Source organism: Coenobita brevimanus, chromosome 63 (genome assembly GCF_032717465.1).
Source record: "Coenobita brevimanus isolate Jiangsu-jjx chromosome 63, ASM3271746v2, whole genome shotgun sequence".
Lineage (NCBI taxonomy): Eukaryota > Metazoa > Arthropoda > Malacostraca > Decapoda > Coenobitidae > Coenobita > Coenobita brevimanus.
Window position 1 is genome coordinate 2,390,001 of NC_137016.1, and position 27,933 is coordinate 2,417,933.

At 42.9% G+C, this 27,933-nt stretch overlaps 1 protein-coding gene across 2 annotated transcripts in view; it reads right to left on the reverse strand.

Annotated features, from left to right (window-relative positions):
- Nucleotides 1-18,823: 18,823 nt before the first annotated feature.
- The window catches only part of LOC145404305 (carbonyl reductase [NADPH] 3-like), a 52,168-nt gene continuing 43,058 nt past the window's right edge, over nt 18,824-27,933 (reverse strand). For both annotated transcript variants that reach the window (XM_080275827.1, XM_080275826.1), the window contains 2 exons: nt 27,391-27,545; nt 18,824-19,403 (listed from right to left, as the gene is read on the reverse strand). In XM_080275827.1, coding sequence (XP_080131953.1) covers nt 27,399-27,545 — 147 coding nt within the window. In that variant the 3' untranslated portion in view covers nt 18,824-19,403; nt 27,391-27,398. The remainder of the gene's footprint in view (nt 19,404-27,390; nt 27,546-27,933) is intronic.

Here is a 27,933-nt window from a genome sequence, read left to right on the forward strand (position 1 = left end):
ATGGTAAGAGTAATAATAATAACAATAATAATAGGAGTAATAATAGTAAAAGTAATAATAGTAATAGGAATGAGTAAAAAAAAGTATTGCAAAAATAACAACAGTAGGCTTACAAGTTGTAAGAGTAACAATGGTAATAGCACCAATGGTAATAGGAAAAATGGGTATATGTACGCTTTACTTTACCCAGCAAATGGACCTTACCAATTCGTTTTCTATTAATCCAGTTTCCTATCTGTATTTTTTCTATTTTCATGTGGTAAACAATTGTTTTCTGTGGCCTTTTCCTCTCCCTTTATAACATCATGTTCCTTATGCCTGGTGGACTTCCTTAAACTGACGCATCTTAGTTAAATTACTAGGTTAGGTTAGGTTAGGTTAAATTACCAAGTTATGTTAGGTTAGGTTATACGGTAATGTAAGGCTAGGAAGAGTTACTTGAAGGTGACCGGAACATATGTTGAATTAGGTGTCGACCACTGCACTCGAGAAACAGTTGATAACAGTGGAAGCAACATGATTAAAAACAATAGGGAAGAAATTAACCGGGAAACCTTCATTTACGGCCCAAAAATAACCAAAAAAGTATAAGACACTATTAGGAATAAGAGATGATTTGGTAAGGTGCTACTGCTGCTGAAAGCAAAACTTGTTTGCCGGAGAATCGTAATCATAGCAATATCAATAATAAAACAGCAGCAGTATTAGCAGTACCAATAGCAATAGTAATAAGGGCATTAGAAACAGTAATCCATAGTAATCATAGTAATAACAGCAACAATACCAGTCTACAAGGAACAGCCAGAACAACCCCTGCGCTAGTCAACTAGTCCAAGGGCCGAATATTTGTCGCTGCCCTGTGTCCTTGGCCTTCGACATTACGAGACTGATAGTTTTCAGAATAAATCGTTAAGTAAGAGTTGCCACGAAGCCTCCCAAGCCACGTAACGTAGAATAACCACTATGAAACTATCAAGCAACCATACTCACCCACAAGCTTGTCTAGTAGTTTATATTCGAAATACACACTAACCCAGTACGTCACCTCTCATTCTGGCTTAAGGCCATCCATCTTTACTCACTTGTGTATCAAACTGCTTTAACTTAATAATTATATCGCGATTTTCTTAACAAATGCTTTAACGTTAATGAAGAAAAATGTCCCAGGAAAGCAATCAACACTCCTTCCTCTGGACACAGCACGGCTCCTGCTCAAACTCACATTACACCTATTCTCTAGGTTTCAACTAACCCATACTGGCTCACATGCATATTAAATTAAGATATCACGAGTCTCTGTGCATATAATTTACCCTTACTGAAGAAAAAATGTCCCAGAGAAGCCGTCTTCAACCTTCCCCTCGATAGCATGGCCGAAACTGAACATGTAAAATGTGACGTCATAAAATATTCTCCTTGCATCTCGATCCCTCTCTGTTCGAAAATGTGAATCTAACGCCTAAGCGGCAACTCAACCAGGCGATGAGAGAAAACGAGATATTCAGAGAAGACGTGAAGTTATGATAGCACGTAAGCTTCAGAGTACGCAAAAGAATATAAGCCTTATAAAGAACGTAAGCAAACGAGAGAGGATGAGCTGAAGAGAACGTAAGTTTAAAAGAGACCATGAGAGAATTAACATGACTTGAGAGACAGACAAACAAATGAGAAAGAAAGGAACGGTGTGGATGCTGAGTTGCGTGGGGAGACACAGATAAATGGAGATGTAAATGTGTTGATGTAGGTGTAGATTTGTGTTGGGAGACAGATAAATGGTTAAGGAACCGTTGTGGTGTTGATGTAGATTTGGACTTACGTAGAGAGACAGACAGACAAACGTGGATGTGATCTAAACTGTTAAGAGAAATGCTTTGAGATGGTTTGGCCACGTGGAGAGGATAGAGAATGAGTGACTTACTAGGAGCGCGTCTGTAAAGTGGAGGACGGACAGGGGGAGGAGGAGGGCGCATAACTTTGCCAACGCCTACCGGTAGCCTACATGTATGTAAGTAGATATGCATGAATGTATGCATGTTCTGTATGTAACGAGTTTCTTCACTGACAAACATCATTTTCACTTACGGCATCAGTTAATGAAAAGCATTAAAAAAAAAAATAAAAAAAAAAATGAGGCCAGCCTAACACTCGTAATCTCCATCACAGTAAAACAGGTCATTGGGCATTGACTGGGCAGTGATGTACAAGGACTGGAGAGATGGCAGGCTGACGCAAGGCCCACAAACCTCAAAAGTGGAACATCCTCCTGGAAAGATGGTAGGGTGAGTGAGTTTTCCTGATGGGTGATCAAGTTTTAGCTGGTGTGTGTGTGTGTGTGTGTGTGTGTGTGTGTATTACCTGCTGGGCTATTTGATGGATCTGAATTAAACTTACCGGGTGAGTTCGGCAGGTTACTGGGAATGTTTTCCATTATACATACTTTTGCAGCCACGATTTTTTAGGGTTGATTAACTCCGTTCACTAAATTAAAATTTTCAGAAATTGTGAAAGGACGGTAGATATAGCTTGATATCTCAATACGCAATACAATGGAATCTCATCCCTCATGCGATATTTAAGGAGTGTGACTTCCATAACGATTCTTTGGGGGTTAGCACCCCTCTCCAAAATCAAAACGAGCAGAAATAAAGGAAAGTGAGCTAATGGATTCCAACAAAACTTCTCAGGTTAATTCGTCCGGTCCCTTGATGTATTCCACTGTATAAAGTTTTTTCCATTATATTTAGGGGGTCAGCCTCCCCTCAACAAATTAAAAATTCTCAGTAGTGAAAGGATGGCAAATAACTGATATCTCAGTAAAAAATTTATGATGGAATCTCATTAACAAAGCGATATTTGGGAAGCGTGACCCCCAGGTGATTCCTGGGAGGTCAGCCCTCTTTCAAAAATAAAAAAAACTATCAGACACAGGAGAATGATTTAAACGAACTTCCCAGGGGAGTTCGTCTTCTTACTCCAAAGGACTTCCACGATATATAGTTTTTCAACCAAGAATTTTAAGAAGCAAGGCTCCACTCACCAAATTCAGTATAGCATTCTTAGTACTAGTGAACAGAGGACATACTCGTATATGGCTTTGATATTTTGGTACATGTTGAGCAACTGCTTATCTATAATGTGATATTTAGGGAGCGTGACCACCCAGTGATTCTTTGGGGAGGTCAGTCTCTTCCTCCTCCCCCCCCCAAAAAAAAAAAAAAAAAAAAAAAATATATATATATATATATATATGATCAGAAATAGGGGATTGTGAGATCATGGATTTCAAATAAATCAGCATGCATATGGCAGGACTGGATAAGCAAGTTCCATGTTTTCTCTGAATGCACAAGAAGAAACTGAGTATCTACTTTATATATTGTGAATGCCTTATGTCATCAAGCTGTCCTTTCTCCCAACTCACACACACCCCTCTCATACATCTCTTCACCCCATCCCTCCCTCTCATCCTCGGTCTCTCCCCCCCCCTTCTCTCTCTCCCCCACCATCTCACTCATGTACTGTACACTCTCGTAGTCTGTCTCTCATTCTCAGTTCACACCATTTGGGCATACCATTTCAGAGTCTTTCTCCTAATGCCTTCAATCAACACCACAAATGCTCCATCAGTTCCTTCTCTCTCTCTCTCTCCACAATCATACAAGCTTGATTATTATCCACTTGTGTTTAACACCGTTCATTCACTCATTAATCTTTTTTCTAAATATTTGAGGGAAAAATTAGAATATGTACAGCACCATATTTTAAGTTTGTTTATGCTGAGAGAGGTTGACTACCTGAGTGTGTCTGAGCAAGACGAAATGTGAAGGGGGAGGGGAAACTGAGGATTAGATGGAGGGATGGAGTGGATAGACTGGAGAATGGGAGACTAACTAGGAGAATGTATTTGGGTGAGGTGGAGACTGATGATGAGATGGAGGGACGTGGTGGAGACAATGGAAAATGAGACTGGGAGTGTATGTGAGTCAGGTGGTGAGTGGGGAGACTGATGATTTGGAGAGATGGAGTGGAGAATGAGACTGACTAGGAGAATGTAGTGTATGTGAAGGATGAGAAACTGACTAAATGAGTTTATGTGAGTGAGGTGGGGGAGAGGAGGGGGGAAAGGGAGACTGAAGATGCAATGGAGAGGATGAAAAATGAGACTGATTAGAAGCGTCTATGTGTGTGAAGTGGAAGTGAGGAGGGGGAAGTGGGTGACTGAGGATGTAATGATAGGATAATGTGGGAAGAGGTATTTCAGAGAGGGGTGTGTGACTTTGAGGAAGGGGAGCCTACTAAGAGTAGACAGAAGGACTGAGACTTGTTTATGGCCACCCTTCGTAGGATGAAAGCATCTGGCTATAATAGATATATAGATGGACAGACAACAGTACACCTATCAAGCACGTCACAATGACACTGTAGTGAGTTTACTCTTATCTGACAGAAAGCCACTTCTCCAGATTGAATGCTAAGCTGCTATAGGAGATAGGTAGTGTAATTTGCCGCTATACCATTTCTACCTAATCTCAGTTCAAATTTTCGTGCTTTTGTAGCCTATTTCAAGTAGCTGAATGGCAGACAGACGAAGCCATTGTTCTACATCCTTTCCATACCGTAATTTAGCGTTTATTTTTACAACTTGGCAGTCAAGACAGAGATGGTAGTTCCAGGCAAAGTCAGAATACAGAGTATAGTAAGGGATATCCTAAAGTGAATCAAACTGTTTCGAAATATAAAGAATAGCAGCTGTATTCTAAGCAGAGTATGAGGCTTCATATGACCTCTTCCTTAGTTATTTATTATTGCATATTACATCTTAACATTCTAATGCATATATCTACATTGAATTAAAGCAGACTTACTTTGCAAAAAACATACAAGTAGACACTAAGTTGTCATATTCAGAATAAAGCGCTAAGAAAGAAGTATTATGAAATCTCCAAAACCACTTAGAAAACAACCCTGAAATAGAAACACATACCGGTATGAAGGGACTATTAGTACATTAATAGTAACCGCAACCCGAGGCTCACCCAAGTGTGAGCCCAGTGGACTCCAGGATGAAGTTGCCCCTTTCTTGGAGCCACTACCCTCCTTTTGAGAGGAATGAAGTTGAGAGATGTTTTTTTTATAACCAGGCGGCTCCCCCACCCCGTTAAACTGGCATAGTTGTCTCTCTCCAGCACCAGGTTATGGGACAGAAAGGGTTATCATTTTTAGTCTTGCTACCACCAGATGATTTCATTCACCTGTCATAGCAAAAGGATTAGAAAAACATTTATCTCCACTTATCCACCCACTCACTTAATGCAGTGCCGGCCTCAGGTGACTCTATATTGAGTGTCAAGCCAAACAGTTTTCTGCAGCCTAGAGAATTACAGGGTCTGTTCAGAAAGTATCCAACCCTAGTCTCTGAAAAAATAAATAACTGACTTATTCAGCTAGGACATTGATCACCCTTCCCTTCTGTCTTGACACACATACCTTAACGTTTTTTTCCGCTCCCTGAAACATTTTTCAAAGTCAGTTTTCAGATCTCCTGCAGGTGCTTCATTGCATTCGTCACGATCTCTTCCGTCATCTCAAATCGGGAACCTTTCAGGGGAGTTTTGACCTTAGGGAATAACCAAAAGTTGCACAGAGTCATGTCTGGTGAGTAGGGAGCCTGCCAGGCCTGGGGGATGTTGAGCTTGGCCAAATATTCCTAAATTAGTTGAAAAGAATGGGCAGGAGCGTTGTCATGGTGCAGCTTCCAATTTGCCGCTTTCCAAAAGTCTGATCACTTTCACTGAACTGTGTCATGGAGATGATGGATAACTTTGAAGTAGTAATGTTTGTTAACAGTCTGACCTTCTGGTGCATATTTGTGATGCACAACACCACGGTAGATGATAAAAAACTGTCAAAATGCATTTCACCTTGGTGCAGATCTGTCATACTTTTTTTGGCCAAGGTGTCCCTGCATGCTTAAACTGGGACGATTGTGCTTTGGTTTTTGGGTTGCACCTGTACCCCCAAGTCTCATCTCCAACGACAAGTTTTCAGAAAGTCTGGATCATGATTTGCACATTCCAACATGTCTTGAGCAATGTTCATCCACAAGGCTTGTTGTTCGCGTGAAGGGAACTTTGAAACAAGCTTGACAACAACTCTTCGCATGCATCAATTTATCCGTAAAAATTTTGTCCTAATCCATCGCTGATTCCAATTTCGTTAGCAGTTTCTCTGACAGTCAACCGACGACTTCCCATGACCAAATTGCAGACTTTCTTCATATGTTCAACACTCCTGCTTGTTTGATGGCCTCCCAAGGCATGGATCGTTCTCAACTGACATTCAGCCATTTTTTAGCCCCTTCATGCCAGCTGTCGGTCAGGACTGATGCAAAAGAAGTTGACAGAGACTGCCAAGTGTCAGTAGGAACCGGAAATATATTCCCGCAACAGTTTGAATTGGCTACTCATCACCCAAGGTTGGGAGAGACTCTGGTCACCTCACAGAAGCATATCTCAGTCTTCTCTGTAACTTAGCCAGGTGCTGAACAATGTTTTCTGCAACTTCTTGTCCAATTCCATTCCCGCCTCATGGGGACCCCTTGCCTCATACACCCTTGCCAAGCATCTTTCCAAGGATACTAGGAAAGGGTTCAGTAATAGTGCCATAAGGTGCACCTTGGACACAAGTGTGTCTAGTTTATCTAGCAGTGAACTCATCACGTTGAGAGCAAAGCCAAAGTCGGGGCCGCATGCGCATTCACTAAGACATCCTGCTTTAAGTGCCAAAAGTTACTCATCTTCTTCATGTCCTTACTCATTGATGTGATCACCTGCAGACCTGGGGATGCTTTCATTCACAAGAAGAAGAGTTGATGAGTAATATGATTTATGATTCGTTTCCCTAACTGATGTACTTTCTCAGATATAAAGGTTTGAAAAAGGCTATTTGGGGAAATATTGCCCTACAAACAGGGTGGCCACGCCAAAATAATGCTGACATCAAGGAATTAAGCAACTGTACCACTCCTCTTTTCGTGTTACCCCCATGGCTTCATGCCAAGAACTTGCTGGATTTTGCTGATAGTTTCAACTTGGGTATCACCTAGTTCTTGGCCAAATTTGATACAGTAATGTTGTTCGAGTTTTCCAGTCATCGTGATGAGTATGGGAACATGATGAGCATAAGATGCAAAACCATGAACACAGGCTGACTTGCAGCCACTGAGACACTCTTGGTGGCTGGCATAATCACACATGCACACAAAGGTCCTGCACAGCACTACACAGAACCCCTCCCCTATTCTCCAACTGGTTCTTGATGGAAAAAGAAATGAGGCCAGATACTTTCTGAACAGTCCTTGTATTTACTACTGTACATTGGGTGACGACCAGAAGGATGTCTGATGGTCTCGTGAGCTAAGGTGACCCAACTGCATGTACCCAACTGCATGTTTACATCCAAGGGATGGTTGAGATTATTGTTATAATAATGTCACTCAAGGTGTAAGTGGGCCTGGACACCCTCACCTTAAATGTCAGGACTAAGTAGCCTAGCCCCAGGCCCCTATGCTCCTGATGGGGCACTAAAGGACTGGATGATGGATGGATGGAGGACATACTGTTTTAACAGTTCATCACTATTATCATATTCACCCATTTCTGATAGTTTTTTCCACTTTACCTTGGCCTACAATTACTATTTCTTTTTTTTTGGAATGCTGACGTTTAACATGGATTAACATCAGAATACAGTATTGTGCTACTACAAAGAAGTGCTATGGAAAAGAGACAGAGCAATAGTACCCCACTTAGAAACATAAAAGAAGTAACAAAAGGAGGAAATCTCTACCAACTTAAGGTAAATAAACTATAGCATCAATGGTTGGTGCGACACAGAAAGTGAACAGCACAAAAGAATGAGAACTATTAGAAAAGTACCAAGCAAAAGTTGTCACACAATCATTCACTTAACATCCAGACCACTAAAATTCATCATCATCATTACCACTATTACCATCACCACCACCACCAACCATGATCATGATCATGATCATCATCATCATAAACACCACCACAAATCATCATGATCATCATCACCATCTCTAATGCACATCATCATCTCTAATGCACTGCTGTCTTCTGTGAATCCATCTCGTCTACTTTGTTTTGTATACAAAATTGAATATAATAATAATAGTATGATAATGATGGCGATGATAAAGAAGATGATGATGATGATAATCATCATCATCATCATCCAGATCTCCTTTCCCACCCTAGGGCAGGGTGAGGAGTAGCAACGTTCAGACAGCCCAAATTTGCCCAATCTAATGGGCCACGCTTCCATTCACTCACCATTCAAGCCCCGGAATCCTGGTTCTATCTGATACAAAACATTCACCACGTTCCTAACACTTCGTATCACATCCACATCCACACCACAACACTCCTTCACATCCTTATTTGTCAGTCTGTCTCTCTACATGACTCCACAGGCTCCTCTCAGATAACTCATTTCAATTGCTCTCGCTCTTGACTTGTGTCCCTCCAACAACGTAATAATAATAATAATAATAATAATAATTGTGGTAGGTGGGGGCGCTCACCATCCACTCACTCAATGTAGTGCTGCTCTCGGGTGTCTGCCCTGTCCTCTCCTCCATCTTTCTTTCCTTCCATCTTCTTCTATCTTTCTTTCCTTCATTCTTTCCTCGTATTTCTGCCTACGGGTGACTTTACATTCCCTCTTCTGTCTTTCATTCTTTCCTCTTTGTAATGCTAGGTGAAAAAGGCCCGACTCCTCGGTCCTAAAACACCTAACGTGTAGCGGGGTCCTCTTTCGTGACTGGAGCTTAGTGCAATGAAAGAGAGGCAGAACACAAAAACTCTAGACAATAACCTTTTACAAGTATATTCCCACAGTCAGACACAGGACAAAATACAGATATTACAACACGAATAGTGACACAGAAATAAAACCTTACATAGGATATTAGTATCTCACAGGATACTTAACCACTACGGTTGCCAATACAGAGAGTCTAGTGAACAGGTGTACAGGGAACACGGGTGCGCGTGAGAACGCGGGAGGGGGAGTTCACGGAGGAGGGGGGAGGGGAAGGACTCGTGAAGAGCCGGAACAGAGTTATAGTAATATTGGGAAAGGATACGTCTTTCTAATTCACTCTTAGTATCACTTGATAGAAAAAGGGTTTTGACATTTGATTCTATCTCTCGTTTATATTACGTTAGTTATGGGGAGGGGATGTTGTAGAGAGGGAGGGAATAGCGGGACACTGGATATTTGCGGTAATACAAAGGGACGGATATTATTCTCAATTTTCTATGGTTTTCTGACAACAAGGGACATATGTATATTTTCACTACAGAGACTTTCTCAGGGGAAGAGTTCTTACTGGTTTCTTACGAGGGCGTCACTTATGAATCAGAGTTCTCGGGACTCACGCACTGTTCTCATCCTTACTCACTCTCCCGTGATTTCACTCGCCCTGCTACTGAACATACATTTAGTCACTATATCACTGTAACCTGTTTTCTAGGGCAACGTCACACTTAATATAATTTCCGTCACTAGTCTTGGGGCAATACCACACTTGACATATATTCACTCGTGTCGTGGGGGCGGCGGGGAGACACGCCGGCGTCTATTTGGCCGGGCTAGGGGCACCGCCAGGGAAAGGCGTGCCGAGAGGGCACGGGACAGCTCGCAGGGGCGTCTTCTCTCGTCTAGGGCTGCACGTGGCGCAAGGATCTGTAGTCTCCGGGCTGGGATTAGGGGTGTGGCCCTCAGGGCTGGGGCCAAACAGGTCTAGGAGTCTCTGACTCCTGTCTCGGCCAGAGGTGGAGGTCCGTCGCCATCTCTTGGGCGTGGAGAAGTTGCACCCGGGAGTCCTGGGGAGGGCCCGGGGAGGCTGAGGGCTGCGGTCCCCAAAATCAAGGGGCGCCGTCAGGTGGGGGCTGCGGCACCGTCTCGTACTGGGGCCCAACAGGTGAGTCTTCTCCAGGGCCAGGTGTAGGGACTGGAGGCCAGGGGAGGCCGTTAGGCCTCGCGGGGTCCCTCTGGTGCTGGGGAGCCAGGCGTCTGTCTCACTCAGGGGCAATGTCGGCACCTCTGTCTGGCCGTAGGGCCCGGCAATAGGCCGTGGCTGTGTGGGGGAGTCAGCGCACCTATGGTCATCTCTCCAGAGGCCGTGGGCCCGTCTCTTCTGCAGAAGGGGGGAGTGGCAATCGGCCGTCTCAGGGGCAGCGCCTTTAGAGCGGCAATCGGCCGTCTCCTTCAGCATGAGGAGTGAGCGGCAATCGGCCATCTCCTTCGGCAGGAAGAGTGAGCGGCAATCGGCCGTCTCAGGGGCAGCACCTCCAGAGCTGCAATTGGCTGTCTCCTTCGGCAGGAGGGGTGAGCGGCAATCGGCCATCTCGGGGACGGCATCTCCAGAGCAGCAATCGGCTGTCTCCTTCGGCAAGAGGGTTGAGCAGCAATCAGCCGTCTCAGGGGCAGTGCCTCTAGAGCGGCAATCGGCCGTCTCCTTCGGCAGGAGGGTTGAGCGGGAATCGGCCGTCTCGAGGGGAACGCTTCCAGAGCAGCAATCGGCAGTCTTCTTCGGCGGGAGGGTGGAGCAGCAATTGGCTGTCTCCTGGGGCAGAAGAGATGAGCGGCAATCGGCTGTCTCGGCAGAAACACCTTCAATGCGACGCTTGGCCGACTGACAGAGGCAGGAGTGGCAATCAGCCGTCTCCAGAGGGGTGCTGTCGGAAACTGAAATATCAGTTCCACCCCGGTCTGATTCGGCAGTCCTGCTTTCCGAAGGTAGTGTCCTCCATCTGCGATGGTGGCGGTGCAATGGCTGAGTGTGATAAGGGCGCACGGCCCGGGCTGGCTTATGCCGTTGTCGTAATGGGTCCCCTAGTGTGGGTGTGGCTACTCCGTGGGGTCCGGGTAGGATGTGTCGGTGTGTTTCTGCGGGCACTACACTGTTTCTTTCTCACTGTGTTTCTGGGGGCACAATGTTGTTCTTCCGTGTTTCTGGGGGCACTATGTTGTTCTTCTCTCACATTGTCTCCAGGGGCACTGATTTGCAAGCCACGCATTTCACTCTTCCTTCTGCCTATGGGTGACTCTACACTGAGTGACAAGCCAAATGGTTTCCTGTACACCAGGAAACTATTTACTACGCTGGGTGGTAACCATGTAGCCAAATTTTGGCGCCTGGTGGTTTATTGGGTAATTATTGTGCTCCAGTCGGATTAAGCCAGTGAAAGTTTATATCCAAGGGGTGGTTGGGATTTATTGCTCATGTAATGCCACTCAGGGATGAGTGAGGTTGGTCACTCTCATCTTAAATGTCAGGACCAACTGCCTAGCCCCGGGCTCCTACGCACCTCTTGGGGCAACATAGGATTGGATGATGGATGGATGGATGGAATAATAATAATAATAATATTGTAATAATAAAAATCATTCACTCATTCATTCATTATCTAATCCTGTGTTGTTCCATGAGGGGCATAGGCCCAGGGCTAGGCAAATTGGTCCTGACATTTAAGATGAGAGTGACCAGCCTCACTCATCCCTGAGTAGCATTACTTAAGCAATAAACCCCAACCAGCCCTTGGATATAAACCTGCACTGGCTCAATCCAATTGGAGTACCTTAACTGCCCACTAAACCACCAGGCACCATAATTTGGTTTTATGGTTACCATCCAGCATAGTAAATGATTCCTGGTGTACAGGAAACTATTTGGCTTGTCACTCGGTGTATAGTCACCTGCAGACAGGAGGAAGAGGAAAGAATGAAGGAAAGAGTGACAGAAGAGGAAGGATGGAAAACACCACATCGAGTGAGTGGATGGTGAATGCCCCCACCAACCACTAAATAATAATAATAATAATAATAATCTGGTCTTTTGTCTCTAAAAAGCACCAGTTATCCCAGTAAGGAATTCACTAGCACTTGACATACTTTCTGAATTTTTATTTTTTTTCGTTTTTGAGGGCTCCAACATGCTTGCATGCGTCGGCCTCGGTCACCTAATGGCGGCTTTCCATGCTGCACGATCTATTGTAGCCTCCCTGTTCACTCCCTTAACCCTGAGGTCACACTCAATGACCTCGTCCCATGTCTTTCTCAGTCTACTCCTCATAACCCCACCCCCAATATTAACACCTCTCACCTTCTGCACCCAATTATCACCACCCATCCTCTCTACATGCCCAAACCATCTCAATCTACCTCTCCTCATTACAACATCAATACACTCCAATCCCATTCTACCTCTCAACTCTTCCATCATAAACCCAGCCCCCTCAGACCTTGCATGCAGGGAGGTACTGCACATCCACCTAATCATTGTCACTTCTGTACATCTGAGCCTGCAAATATCCTCCTCCTTTACTTCCCAGGTCTCACTAACATACAGCATTGCACTCCTAACACATGCTGCATACAAAGACCCCTTAGCATGTAGGGAGAGTCCTCTCAATGTCAGGAGAGGCAACAGCTCCCTGAACTTCTTCCAGCCACTTCTCACCCTAGCCACAGAGCTAGCTCCAGCCCCACCTCCAGCACATAACATGTCTCCCAAATAACAAAACTCTTCCACACACTCAAGAGACTCACCAGCAAGTTCAATCCTTTCCCACATGACAATCTCCACCTGCTCTCCCCGACACACCGTACACATAAAATCAGCATTATCTCGCAGTCTACCTCTGATACCACTACATCTCTTGTGCACCCATTTATTACAAGCACTGCACAAGATGGAATTAATTCCCACGCCCTTGTGGCAAACTGCACATGGCCATTCTCCCTCATCTTTAACAGTACCACCACCAACACAAGATATCATCACTTTTGTTTTATCTGCATTTACCCTTAAGCCCCATACCATCTCTTCACTTCCTAAATCTTTCCTCCACCTCCCTCTCATTCCCTGCAATCAACACCAAATCATCAGCATACACCATCTCTTACGGGAGTCAGTTTCTAAAGTCATGTGAAAGGGCTTCAAGTACCATGATAAACAACATGGGACTCAAAACTGACCCCTGGTGCACACCAACGTTCACAGAAAACTCATCACTCAAATCTCCATTCACTCTTATCTGGGTGCAAGCACCCACTTACAAAGCCTTAACCACCCTAACCAGCCACTCCTCCAAGCCAAGCTTTCTCATTGCCCACTTCACCACCTCTCTAGGGACTCTGTCAAAGGCCTTTTCCAAATCAACCAAAACAAAATACAGTTCCCTTTTCTTGCCAATATATTTTTCCTGAAGCTGTTGAACAATGAATATGGCATCAGTGGTCCCCCTGCCTGGCATAAACCCAAACTGCATCTCATCAATCATCACTCTTTCTCTAATCATACCTTCCAGAACTCTCTCCATTACCTTCATTATCTGATCTAAAAGCTTTATACCTCTATAATTTTCTCTTTCCAGGGCATCACCCTTCCCTTTATATACATTTACAATTACACTCTTCAACCAATCATCTGGGACAACACACTCACATATAATCATATTTATCAGGTCAGTGATTAACCTCACCCCTATATCTCCAGAGGCCTTCAACATTTTGGCAGTCAACCCAGACACACCTGCTGCTTTCCCCACATGCATCCTGCCTATTGCCTCACTCACACAAGGAGCATCAATCAAAGGCAAAAGGGCCAAACACTGGATTTGCTGGCTCCTAACCTTCCCTGTCCCAGTCAAACTCCTCATTCAACAACTGGCTATAATGCTCTCTCCATGCATCTTTAATATTCCCACTGCTCACCACTATCTTTCCTTCATCATTCTTCACACACTGCTCACCTATAATATCCCGATTATCCCTCTTCATCTGATTTGCCACCTTAAATATCATATTTTTCCTTTCCCCATTATTTAGGTTATCAAGTAAAAGTCCCTGTGACTCAGACTTCGCCCTGTATACCTCTCTTCTAGCCCTACGGTTGGCTGCCAAGTATTCTTCCTTGTTACCACCCTTCTTCCATTCCTGGAAAAGCCTTCTTTTCTCCTTAACTGCAGCTTCTACACCCTCATCTCACCACCAAGTTACTTTATGTCTTGGTGGGCCTTTTGTCCAACCACATATTACATCAGTAACTCTCAAGAGATTGTTCTTCAGGGCTCTGTATTGTTCATTAACGCCTCTGTCTACTGCTCCCTGATCAGCCACCATTCTTCTCATCTCACTATAGAAGGCATCCCTTACTACTTGGTTTTCCAGCTTCCATATTTTCCTCCTAGGTACATAAGTCCTCTTTTTCATCACTTGTTCTTTCAGCACCATATCACAAATCAATAGTTTGTGCTGCTGCATACACTCCTCACTTCCTATAACTTTAACATCCCTCACTAACCTCCAAATAATCTATCTGACTGCTATTTCCCCCAGACTCGTACGTAATTAACTTACTCTCTCTTTTCCTAAAATATGTGTTGCACACAATCATGTCCGCTCCCTCCCCAAACTCGAGTATCCTTTCCCCTTCTGCATTCCTTAAACCATACGCACATCCCCCAAGTACTCCTTCATAACTTTGAGCTGCTTCACCTACATGACCATTTAAGTCCCCTCCCAAAACCACTATCTCATCCCGCATAGCACCTACTACAAGTATTTAATCATCCCAAAATCTGTCTTTCTCTACTTCATCCAATCCTGCCTGTGGGGCATATGCCGATATAATTGCAGTTATCATTCCACCGAACAGAATTTTCACTACCAATATCCTATCGCTTACTCTCATAACATTCATAACATATTCCATCCATTCCTCCGCAACCATCAGAGATTGGCTTGGGAGGAAGGTAGAGTCCTGGAGGATTGGAAGTCAGGTATAATTATTCCCTTGTACAAAGGAAAAGGGGAAAAAGAAGTGTGTGGTAATCACAGGGGCATTTGTCTTCTTAGTATAATAGGAAAAGTGTATGGTAGGATACTTATTGACAGAGAAAGAACAGAGAAATTAGTTGAAGAAGAACAGGGAGGCTTTAGGAAGGGAAGAGGTTGTGTAGATCAAATATTCAATCTTAGATATTTAGTGGAAAAGTTTCTAGAGAAGGGAAAGAAGTTGTAAGCGGCTTTCATGGATTTGCAGAAAGCATATGACAGGGTGGATAGACAAGGATTGTGGAAAGTGTTAAGTATATATGGAGTAGATGGGAAGTTGTTGAATGCTGTGAAGAGTATGTACGATGGTGCGAAGGCTGCAGTACGTGTGGATGGTGAACTAAGTGAATTTTTCTCTTTGAAAGTTGGGTTGAAACAGGGATGTGTCATGTCTCCATGGTTGTTCAATCTGTACATGGATGGGGTAATAACAGAGGTACAAGGTGGGGTAGTGGATGTTGGAGTGGCCCTGGTGAGAGAGGATAGTGTTTGGAAACTCCCTGTAGTGTTGTTTGCAGATGATACTGTGTTGTTGAGTGAAGACGAAGGGAAGCTGCAAGGCTTGGTGGATGAGTTTGGGAGAGTGTGTAAGAAACGGAATCTAAAGGTGAATGTAGGGAAAAGTAAAGTGATGGTCTGTGAAAGCGGTGAAGTCAGTGAATGTACAGCGAGGTTGGGTGGTGAGGAATTGGAAAATGTGAGTACGTTTAAGTACTTGGGTAGTGTGATGAGTAATGATGGAGGTTTGGAGGGTGAAGTGCTTGAAAGGGTACAGCAGGGAAGAAAGGTTGCTGGTTCTTTGAAAGCAGTGATAAGAAACAGGGAAGTGAGCATGGAAGTGAAAAAGTTACTACATGACAGTATTGTGATACCAACTCTAACATATGGAAGTGAAGCTTGGACGTTGTTGGAAGGACACAAGTCAAGAGTGAAAGCAGTGGAAATGAGTTATTTAAGAGGAGCCTGTTGAGTCACATGGAGAGACAGGCTGACGAATGAGGACATAAAGGAGCATTGTGGTGTGGATGTGGATGTGATAGGAAGCGTTATGAGGAACACACTGAGGTGGTTTGGCCATGTGGAGAGGATGGAGGGTGAAAGACTGATGAAGAGAGTGTATGTGAGTGAGGTGGAGGGGGGAAGAGCGAGGGGGAGGCTGAGGATGAGATGGAGGGATGGGGTGGAGAGGTATATGAGAGAAGGGGGTGTGAGTTGGTAGCAGGGCAGTGAAATGGCGGGGGACAGGGCGACTTGGAGGCGATTTGTTTGTGGCCACCCCAAACGGGATTGAGGCGTCTGGCAATAGATAGATAGATAATTATAATAACTATGATATCATTCATATTAAAGATTAGTCAGCAGAAGTGGCAGCAATTCAAACCCTACAATCATTCATTACAACACCTCTCCCCAGATCATAGCTCATTGAAAGGAGAGAGACTTTGAGCTGACCCATTAAAGATTCAATAATGGTCAGTTGCTTCATGAATAATGGCAATTAATTACATCACCAAGGGGCAGTATCAGAAACAGATTGATCAGAGAAAGAGGCCTGGCGAACAGCTCTAGGCTCAAGGGCTCAAGGTGCATGGGGTCATCTTTGCTTTGTCAAGTCACACTTGAGGACAGTGACGAAAGTTTCAAAAATTCAGAAAGATACTTTGGTTCACCTTACTGAGGAACCTTGAAAGTGATAAGACAGTTTAAATTACTGGCAACCAGTGTAAATAAATTAGAAATGAGGAAGTTGGGATTCTTGGGAGAAAGCCAAACACAAGCCTTGGTGCCCTATTCAGCACAGACTGAAATGTCTTTACCAAATTATTTGGAGGACCAGCCCATACAGCTGCAATAATCAGCACAAGACAAAACCATTAAATGGACCAATGTTGAGATGCATCAGCTATTTAGAAACTGTTTTACCGAGTACAGGTTTATGGAGTGCAGGTTACAACTTCTGACAACTTGAGTAATGTGTTCTTTATAATATAGTTTTGAACTGAAGTGTACACCCTAATTTCGGACAGAACAGGTTGGATTTAGTTGTGACTACCAAATCTGCAGTCAGGGCACTATCCATATATTGGTGACAATTAAATTTTCATTCCTTATCATCAAAGAATTACTGAAGAGAGACTCGATAAGCTGGAAGGCATAAGGTCATCATATTATTGTTTTTGTTCTTATGGCCACAGGATCAACCAGATCTGAATGTGGTGGACTGTAGAACATCAGTCGCTTTAACATGGCACTCCCTGAGAGCTTATGTCGAGGCTACAGCCAAGGTCTGTAAGTTTGTGTGGCTGAGGTTAAGTTATGGCTGTTATTGTTGTGGTGCTAAACCAAATGGACCCCAAGATACTGGCCACTTTACCAGGATGTTCCCGGAGAAATCTTGTTGAAGTTATGTTTAATACTGTACTTCTTTATATTGTGATGGTGAGCTGTCTGTGAGCTGTATTTTGCGCTGCTATGATGTTGCTTAGGCCGGGTCTGTCTGGCCAAGCAAACCCATCAACAACAGGTAGGTAACTGCTTCTGTGGGACCAGTACAGTACATACATCATGCAGGGATCTGGCACCCCCGGGTGGTAGATAACACCTTGACAGAGTCGGACCAGAGTCCATTCCCAGGGTGAGTTGCTGGGAAATATTAGGAAGTTTGGCTCCAGGGTGGATGCTGCAAGTGCTCCACTCAAGATGTATCACACCATCACATGTGGGCTCCTTGTCAGTGCCTGTATTTTGTGCTGTGAGAGTGAATGAGTGTGTTGTGATGTGGGAGGGTGGCACCATTGTGTGACCAGTGTTAATTGTGATAGTGAGGTGTTGCTTAACCCGCCGCATGCCAGCTGTTTTTAGCCCTATGGGTCACCTCTGTGCCAGCCATTTTTTGACCTTTTTTGGGGGGGGCCAAAATTATAGATATTGATGTGAAAACAACGAATTTCACCATTAAAATACTCAACGAAGCTCGGGAATGGGTTTTATTGAGTTCTGCATACTCGTATACAGGTATTCCCACTCTCTCACGCTCACCATGTAGGTGAGAGAAAGTCATTTTTCTATGTAAGGTATACTCAGGTACTTATGCTGGGAAGGTATAGCAATGTTCAGTACACTTTTCTGATTACTTATTACTTCAACATCTGTCACAATTTGCGTGTTTCTCTCACTGTGAATGCACTGTCTTACACTTACTTGAAGATAGGTACAACCTGATGGCTTCACTATGTACAGTCCTGGCACTTACAAGAAGGTATTTACAACTTGACTTCACTATGTACAGTCCTTACAATTACAAGAAAATATTTAAAACTTGATTTCACTATGTATAGTCCTTACACTTACATGAAAATATTTACAACATGCCTTCACTATGTGCAGCACTGGGTGAGGCACACGGGCAGAGTGAGGCAGAACGAGTGTGAGGGGAGGGGGAGCGAGTGGGTGTATCGCCTTGACCACCTGGGGCATGGTAGAGGAACAGTTACCATACATGCCTGCTAATTTTTAGTTGCGAATCTTGAAAAATGCAGTCACGGTGAACTATTTAATTTTAAGCCATTTTAAGACGGCACTGGCACTGACCGCAGATTTTTGTTGCACCATTTTAAAACGGCACTGGCACGAGGCGGGCTAAGGAAGTCTATGGGTAATCCTCATAGTCATTAATGGTTGGTTTTCCTGGTGCTGCTGTACTAATGTTACTTGTGTCTGTAACAGCTGCCATTCAACTTGCTCTTTTTGAAAGGGTGGACAGGGTACCTGAGTTCCTTAGGGCTGTCCTTGACTGTGTCCATGAATGGTACAGAGGGACTTGTTGATTATGTGCTTGCTGCGAGAAATATGCTTAGAGTGCTACTGGTACAATAGTAGAGAAAGCACAGTGGACAGGGGTTTATCTGATTTATTATGACTATGGCAGGCAATATAAAGCTGAGAGGAGCATGGTGGATAACAGTTACAGAGAATAAGAAAGCGTTACACTGGAGATAATGAAATTTAAATAATGCAGATTATCTAATAATAATGTCTATAGAGAGCATCCAAATATCATCGTATAATATACTGAGCATAAAATATAATTAAACAGATAATCCAATAGAGTAATTATCTCTGAAGCTCATCATGAGTCATCATCAAATAATATTTAACACAATTCTCCTTCTTTTCCTATACCACTGGTACCTCAGAGTGCTACATTATAAAAGCTGTATACCGTGTCTAAGAGGTGAAACATTAAACAACTGTTCTCCAAAGTGCTAAAAAAGTTATCAGTTTACACAGAGCATGTTATATAAGTCAGGTCAAAATCTGCTGTATATAGGCACTAGAGTATCACACACTTACTTTACGGAAGATATTTCTCAGACAGACCCAATGTATACAGTAGTACTGAACAGTTTTCTAGAGATGACCTTGTCTGGTCTGGAATGTTGACTCTGTTGGCATAGCTGGAAAGGTGATTCAGTCTGGAAAAAGAAAGTAACACAGTGTTGTTTAAGAGTAAATCTAGTCTCTTTTTAATGCAATGAAGCAGGAAACAAAGGCTAGAAGCCCACAAGATTGTTCCCTCCGAGAAAAAATAAAAACAAGACAACAGAGAGGCCAAATTCAAGACCTGTTCATTTCATGATGCCTGGATACACTGAGTCTGAAAAACTGGAGGTCACAGGAAGTATCTATTACCAAATGCCTTAATCCTGTAAGGGGTGGCCACAAACAAACTGCCTCCTAGTCGCCCTGTCACATACCATAACTCTGACATACAAAAAGAAAAATCCTTTAATACACCAAGGAAAATACGTAAATGTTTTCCAATTCTGACTTTACCCCACATTCTTGAAAACATAAACCTAACCTTGTCAAATGAGTGTATGATGCTATAAATTCACTATTCTGTCCATAAGTATGAATCTACAATTGTAAGACAGCCCTCACTTGTGTTGTTACTTTATCACTCACATTAATAAGTTGCACTGAATCTCTCTAGCATCATGCAAGAAAGCAGCCATTAAAATCCTATTCTTCTGAGTAAAAAATAAACTGGCATGAACAAAGGAAATATAAATACAACAGGCATGATGATAAATATATACATCAACATCATCATCATCATCACCACCATCATCATCATCATCATCCCCACTTCTTTTCCTACTGCAGGATGGGGTGAGGTAGGGAAAGAAGCAGAAGAAAAAAAAAAAACTAGGCACATTCTCTCTCTTAATATAGTGTCCACAAAGTTTCTTACTCCTTCTCCTATCAACAATCTGCCCTCTACACATATTCTTCAATATCTCATTTCCACTGCTCTTACTCTTTTCACTTTCATGCCACACCAAAGTCCCACACTCACTAAAACTTCATGCAAGCCTCTTGCATCTGCAACACTCAGGCCTCTAGCATCATGGCCTTCAAAGTACTGTACCCACCACTTTCCTTCCTTGTGCGATTCTACACTCTGCTCCCTTTGCACATTTATCTCTCTTAAATATTAATGCACCAAAACAATTAAACTACCTCACCAATATAAGTCTCTCCATTTACCATCAGAACACAATAAGAGTTACTTTCCCTCTCAACAACCTTCACCTTGCTTTACTTTCAAAGCCTGCTGCACATAGACATCTACAAAACTGTATCAATCAGCCAAGCGTTTGTCCATTCTAGTTATGCATCACAGCATTACCTGCATAATTAATATCTGCGATACTCCATCCTTCAATATTCATTGGTAACCTCAGTTCTCTCTCCATGGCTTGAGTTATTACCTCCCTTGTAATCTCATGTACAGTAAAAGCTCAATAAGTCAATCCTACAGAAGCTAGAATTTCTCACATGTCGAACTCTGACTGAGGTGTGATTTAATACTGGATTTATTTAAAGGGTTATATTTTGGTTTCTTATATTCCAAAAGCTACATTTTAATTTATTATATTCTAAGTGTTACATTTTAGTTTAACTGATTGTAAAGTGAACTAAACAAATGTAGAATTTTACGAAATTAAGTGACTGTTGCACCCTCCACCTGTGCAACCTCCTATCCTAGCCTAGACTATGACATGCACCGAATTATTTTTATTGTTTATTTTTATTGCTTTATAAATGGTTCTTTGCTTTAGGGTTAATAAACAAGTACATATAATCTGTGACTATTGGGGGTTTTCCAATTATTTCTGTTCAGTCGGAAAATTCGTTAAGTCAAACTACCATACAGCCCTATATGGTTCAACTTATGCAAGGTTTACTGAATAGATATATACAGTGACCCCTATGCATGCCCAGGTAAACTGTTAACCTAGGGTTCTATGCACTCAAAGGCCATGCATACTGATCTCTTTAAAGCATGTGAGAGAATGGGGAGTCAGTTGGAGAGTAGGCAACCTAATGGTACAGGAGAGGGAAAAATGGATGCATTTCATTTCAGCCACACCTTCCCTTCTGAGATCGAGCTGTCATGTTATAAACAGACATATAGTTACCTCGACATATAGCCTTACTTTATTCCTTCTTCTGTTATCTAACAACTGTACATAACTTTACAACAGTTTCTTCCCTGACAGTTTCTTTTTCTCAACAGCAATACCTGGTAGTAGCATCTTGACTAAACTGAGCATAAGCACTCACTATGTCTGGTCTTGATTTAATATTCACACCACAGCCACAGGCCACGGCTAGTGGGCTATGGGTCCTAGGTCCCATGCCTGGACTTGTGACCGTGCAGGCAGGCGGAGCCTGTGGTTTGTCTCCTTTATTTTACCTGATTACAACACAAAGGAGAGAGAGAAAAATAACAAGCCTGTGGAAATCAAATCGCCCAAGGGGTTCAGAGTGGTATCATAGAATGTGGTTAGTTTGAAGGGTTGAGTGGGGGAAGTACTAGAGTCGATGAGTAGGAGGTGGGTGGATGCCAGTTGCATACAGAATATTCAGGTACAGGGGAAGGTCAGTTAGAATGACTGCCAGGAGAGCCTGGATAAGTTATTTTGGCAGGGAAGAATGTATCAAACTTGTAATTGATTATATCGTAGTCGTACCCGACCTGTAGTAGACAGTGAGTAGATCTGAAGGAGATAACCCCAGTTTACTTGTAGTCGATGACAGAAGAAAGATAATGATTAGTACTGGGGTTTGTAGTTTATTTCTTCAAGGAGATATCTCAAAATTTACACTAAGTTAACTTAGCGAGCCTGACCCCTTTTACCCCACCGTGCTTCTCTCTCTACAGTCTAGACCCCCTTCTCGCTAGCTCTCTTGTCTCCTTCTCACTTTTATCTCCCTTCTGTTTTCTCCTCCTAACTCCTTCTCTCTCGTATAGGAGAGCTTGTGTCATGTGTAATGCACGGTTGAGTAGAACATTCTCAGTTCTGGTGATTTTCCTATCAGGCGTCACGAGGTGCTGTATATGGCATATTGTGCTGGCTGGCATTCCTCAGAGAGAAAGTGTGAACATCACTTCCTCCAGGCCCAAACCATGACTTTGACTTAACCTCTAGATTACATATGTATGCTACTAGCTATTATATATTGTACAGTATTATGATATTTTAGAGTCCTGACATGTGGATGAATATGGTGGTGTAAGTGTGCTGGTTGAGGAGAAATGAGTGGAATGTGTCATGAATGTAATGAGGGTGAGTGAAAGAATTACAGCAGCGAAAATATTATTTGGTAAACTGGTGATTTCAGTCATATCAGTGTATGCTTCACAAGCTGGCTTGGTTGATGTGGAAAAAAGCAGATACCAGGATGACTTGTTATGTATGGTTGGTGGTATGGGGAATGATGAGATTGTAGTTTTGGGAGGGGATTTAAATGGCCATGTGCATGAAGCAGCTCAAGGATATGAAGGGGTACATGGGAGATGTGCACATGGTACAAGGAGTGTGGAAGGGGAAAGGATACTTGAATTTGGAAAGGCAATGAAGAAGATTGTGTGCAGGATGCATTTTAGAAAAAGAGAGAGTAGGTTGATTACATATGAATCTAGGAGAAATAGTGGCCAGATTGAATACTTTATGGTTAGGAGGGATGGTAGGAGGTTGGTGAGGGATGTTAAAGTTACAGGAGAAACTAGGGTAAGCAGCAACACAAATTACTAATATCTGACATGATGCTTAAGGAGAGCATGGTGAAGAAGAGGACCTATGCGCCCATGAGGAAAATATGGAAGCTGAAAAATCAATCAGTCATGGAAGCCTTCTATAATGATATGAGAAGAGCTGTGGCTGAACAAGGAACTGTTGACAGAAGTGTTAATGAAGAGTACATAACTCTCAAGAGCAAAATCCTGAGAGTTACTGATTCAGCGTGTGGACTGACAAGGGGCCCTACAAAACACAAGGTAACATGGTGGTGGGGCAAGGGTGTAGAAGCAACAGTTATGGAGAAAAGAAGACTTTTCCGGGAATGGAAAAAGGGTGGCAACTGAGAAGAATCCTTGGCTGCCAAGCATAGAGCTAGAAAGGACGTATACAAGGCAAGATCCAAGTCTCAGAGACATTTACTGAGTAACCTAAATAGCATAAAAGGTAGAATATGGTATTTATGGTGGCAAATCTGATGAAGAAAGACAACAGGGATATCATAGGTGAGCAGTGTGTAAAGAATGAATAAGGAAAGGTAGCTGTAGACAGTGAGGATAATAAAGATGCTTGGAGAAAGCATTATATCCGGTTGCTGAATGAGGAGTTTGACTGGAACGGTAAGGCTTGGAGTCAGTGGATCAACTGTTTGGCCCTTGGCCTTTGATTGATGCTGCTATTGTGAGGCCCCAGGAGATATAGGAATGGGTTTAGTTACTGATTTGATAAATATTATTATATATGAGCGTACTGTCCCAGATAACTGGCTGGAAAGGGTAACTGTAAATATGTACAAGGGGAAGGGTGATGCCCTGGAAAGAGGAAATCACAGAGGCATAAAACTTTTGGACTAGATAATAAAGGAAACAGCGAGAGTCCTAGAAACTATGATTAGAAATAAGTTTGGGTATATTTCAGGCAAAAGGACCACTGATGTTTTATTTATTGTCTGACTGCATCAGAAAAAATGTATACATGTACAGTATACCCTGCTATACGATCCCTCTTTATGCGATACCCCGTCTTAACGATGTAAAAAAATTAACACCCTTCCCCATCTAATGATGGCCAGTCACCGGTTATGTGATGGGTTTTGTTTTTTGAGCCAATTTTGATGACATCTTTGACTTAAATTTTGTGTTTAGGTTGATTTATAAATTGTTTTTAGATCTAGATCAATGTGTTTCAGTCATAAGTGAGGCAAACACTGCAATTTTTGGGTACAGTTTACTAAGTTAGATTTTTTCCAGACTTAATTTTGATGATTTTCCAATTATATTTTTGGGTTTAGGCAAGTTATAAACTGCTTTTAGGCTTAGTTTAGCTTGTTTTAAAGCTATTTTGGGGTATAGGTGAGCTAGATACATGTTTTTGGACTAATTTGGGTGGGTTTTGGACTTGGTTGGGGGGGGGGGAATCCGAAGGCTCATACACACGTCCCTGTACTTTCTATGTTATAACGTCCCCTTCAATGCTACCCCAGCTCAACGATGGGTTTTCCCAAACGCATCTCATTGTTATGGCGGGGACAACCTCTATGAAGGAAAAGGGAGCTGCTGTACTTTGTTTTTCTTGATTTTGGAAAGGATTTTGATAGGGTCCCTGGGGAGGCGAAGTTGGCAATGTGAAGGCTTGAGCTCATAGAGTGACTGGTTAGGGTGATTATCACTATGGGTACTCACACCCAGGTGAGAGTGAATGGAGATTTTAGTAATGAGTTTTCTGTTAATGCTGGCATGCATCTGGGATCAATCTTGAGCCCTTTATTGTTTTTCATTGTACTTGAAGGTCTCATACATGACTTCAAAAGTAGACTCCCATGGGAGATGTTGTGTGCTGATGACTTGGTGATGACTGCAGAGAATGAAAGGAAGATGGAGGAAAGATTTAGGAAATGCAGAGACGGAATCGGGCACAAGGGTTTGAGAGTAAATGCGGATAAAACAAGACTGACGATATCTTACGGTACTGTCAGAGCAGAGGGAGTGTGACCATGTGCGGTTTGCCACAAAGGTGTGGGAATTAACTCCATTTTGTGCAATATTTGAGATAAGTGGGTATATTAATTTGTAGTGGTATTAAAGGTAAACTGTGAGGTAATGCTGGGTTCACTAGTGTGGTGTGCTGGCAACAGCATGTAGAGATTGTCTGGTACAAAATACTTGATCTTGCTTGTGAATCTCTTGAACGTGTTGAAGAATTTTTTTATTTGGAGGACATGTTAAATGCTGGAGGTGGGGCTGGAGTTTGCTTTGTGGCTAGGGTAAGGAGTGGTTGGAAGAAGTTCAGGATGCTGTTTCTTCTCCTAACATTAAGGGGGCTCTCCCTCTGTGCTACGAGATCTTTGTAAGTGGCACGTGTTAGGAGCATAATGCTGACCTGGGCAGTACAGGAAGAGGATATTTGTAGGCTCAAAGTCACAGACATGACAATGATTAGATGGATGTGTTGTTCATCCTTGAATTTGAGGCCTAGGGGTAACTAGGAATACGACTGAAAAGTTGAGAGGAAGGATGGGACTAGAATTTATCAGTGTTGTGAAGAGGAGGGGTAGATTGACCTGGTCTGGGCATGACGAGATGAAGGAGGATGACAACTGGGTGCAGAAGGTGAGAAGTGTAAATGTCACAGGTAAGGCTATGAGAGGCCGATCGAAAAACTCCTGGGACGAAGTCATAGTGTGTGACCTCAGGCACCAGGGAATGAATTGGGAGGTTGCCAGAGATTGATCAGCATGGATAGCCGCCATTAAGAGACCAAGGATGATGCATGCAAGCATGCAGAAGCCTTTACAGATAATACTATACACATGAAACTACATACTGTATTTGCTGCATTCAGTATCCCTTGCATTACCTGTCTCTACAGTGTCTACATTTTCTGCATTCTTCTCTATCCACCACCATTTCAAGTTCTCACATACTCTCCATGTACTCTCCATTAATCCCATCTTACAATAATTTAACCTTAAGTATAACCCTGACATCTTGTTCATTGTACTTTCTACACCCTTACTTCAACTGCACTTTCAAATCTAATCATAACGGTTCCAAGACCTAAGAAAAATAGTATGGTATGTTAGCATACAGTAAATCAGGTACATAAAAACCTTCTGAATACTGAATCATGTAGTTTTCAAGTAGCTAAAAGAATACAACTACCTGCACAAGTACAATACCATCACTGGTTCTCCCAGCCACAATATGCCATTTTAAGGCATCTGAACATCAGTGACACATATAATTGACAGTACAATGAATATCATATGCAAGGTACCTTAGAGTTAAACATCTATCTATCTATCTATAGCCCGACGGCCTAATCCCGCAAAGGGTGGCCGCAGACAAAACGCCTCCAAGTCGCTCTGTCACCCACCATTTGACTACCCTCCCTCCAACTCACCCCCCCCTCCCTCATATACCTCCCAACTCCATCCCTCCACCTCATCCTCGGTCTACCTCTCCCTCTCCCTCCCTCCACCTCACCTACATACACCCTCTTAGTCAGTCTTTCATTCTCCATTCTCTTCACATGTCCAAACCACCTCAGTGTATTTCTCCTAATCTTCTCAACCACATCCACATCCACTCCACATTGTTCCTTCACTTCTTCATTCGTCAACCTGTCCCTCCACGTCACTCCACATGCTCCTCTCAAGTAACTCATTTCCATTGCTCTCACTATTGACTTGTTCCCCTCTTGCAAGGTCCATGCCTCGCTTCCATACATCAGGGTAGGGATCACAATACTATCATGCAGTGACTTCTTAACTTCCATACTCACCTCCCTATTTCTCATCACTGCTTCAGTGTACCAACGACCTTCCTTCCCTGCTGTACCCTTTAACGCACTTCATCCCCCAAAGTTCCATCCTTACTCATCACACTACCCAAGTACTTGAATGCATTCACATTCTCCATATCCTCACCATCCAACCTCACTGCACACTCTGTGACTTCATTCCTCTCAAACACCATAACTTTATTTTTGTTTACATTAACTTTCAGATTCCTCCTCCTACACACTGTCCCAAATTCATTCACCAAACCTTGCAACTCCCATTCATCTTCACTCAAAAGTACTGTATCATCAGCAAACAGCAACACCGGAAGCTTCCAAATCTCACCCTCATTCATTAGAGCCACCCCCACATCCACTGCCCTACCCTGCACCTCCTTTACAACCCCATCCATGTATATTTTAAACAGCCATGGAGACATCACACAACCCTATTTCAGTCCCACATTGAGATCAAAGAACTCACTCAAAGAAACATACAGTTAAACATACAGTTTATAAAAAAACATATTAAGTGATAAGAAGTGTTTTATTCTTAATGAAACAAAAAACAAAATCAATTACATTTACCTACCTTCTTCCTTAATAAGCTGCTGGAGTTGGTCCATTTACCCAGTCAACGACCTGCTTGTCATGCCACAGATACTGTCCTCGGGGTTCTTTGATGTCAGGAGGTAGAAGTGCCAAGTAGGCAGGACAAGCTGCACCTTGTTCAATCGTCAGAGTACCCTGTTGAAACATGCAATGTAACATATAAGTGGTGTGCTATCCAGTTACTAATCTACTATTCTACAAAAGGCAGCACACCAAAAAGGCTTTATAAGGATATTCATCATCATTCACCATCCACTTTTCTTTTCTTTTTTTTTTCTTTTTTTTTTAATGCAAGGAAGAAGGAATCAAAGGCTAGGAGCCTGCAAAACAGTTCCTCCCAAGAAAAATACAAAAACAATACAAAAGAGAGCCATATTCAAGATACGTTCATTTCGAGATGCCTGGACACACTGCATTTGAAAGACTGGAGATCATAGGAAGTAGGAAATACAGACAGAAGGAGACAGTTCCGGAGCTGACCTGTTGCATAAATGATGGACTGGGAGTAATGGTTAACTCTTGC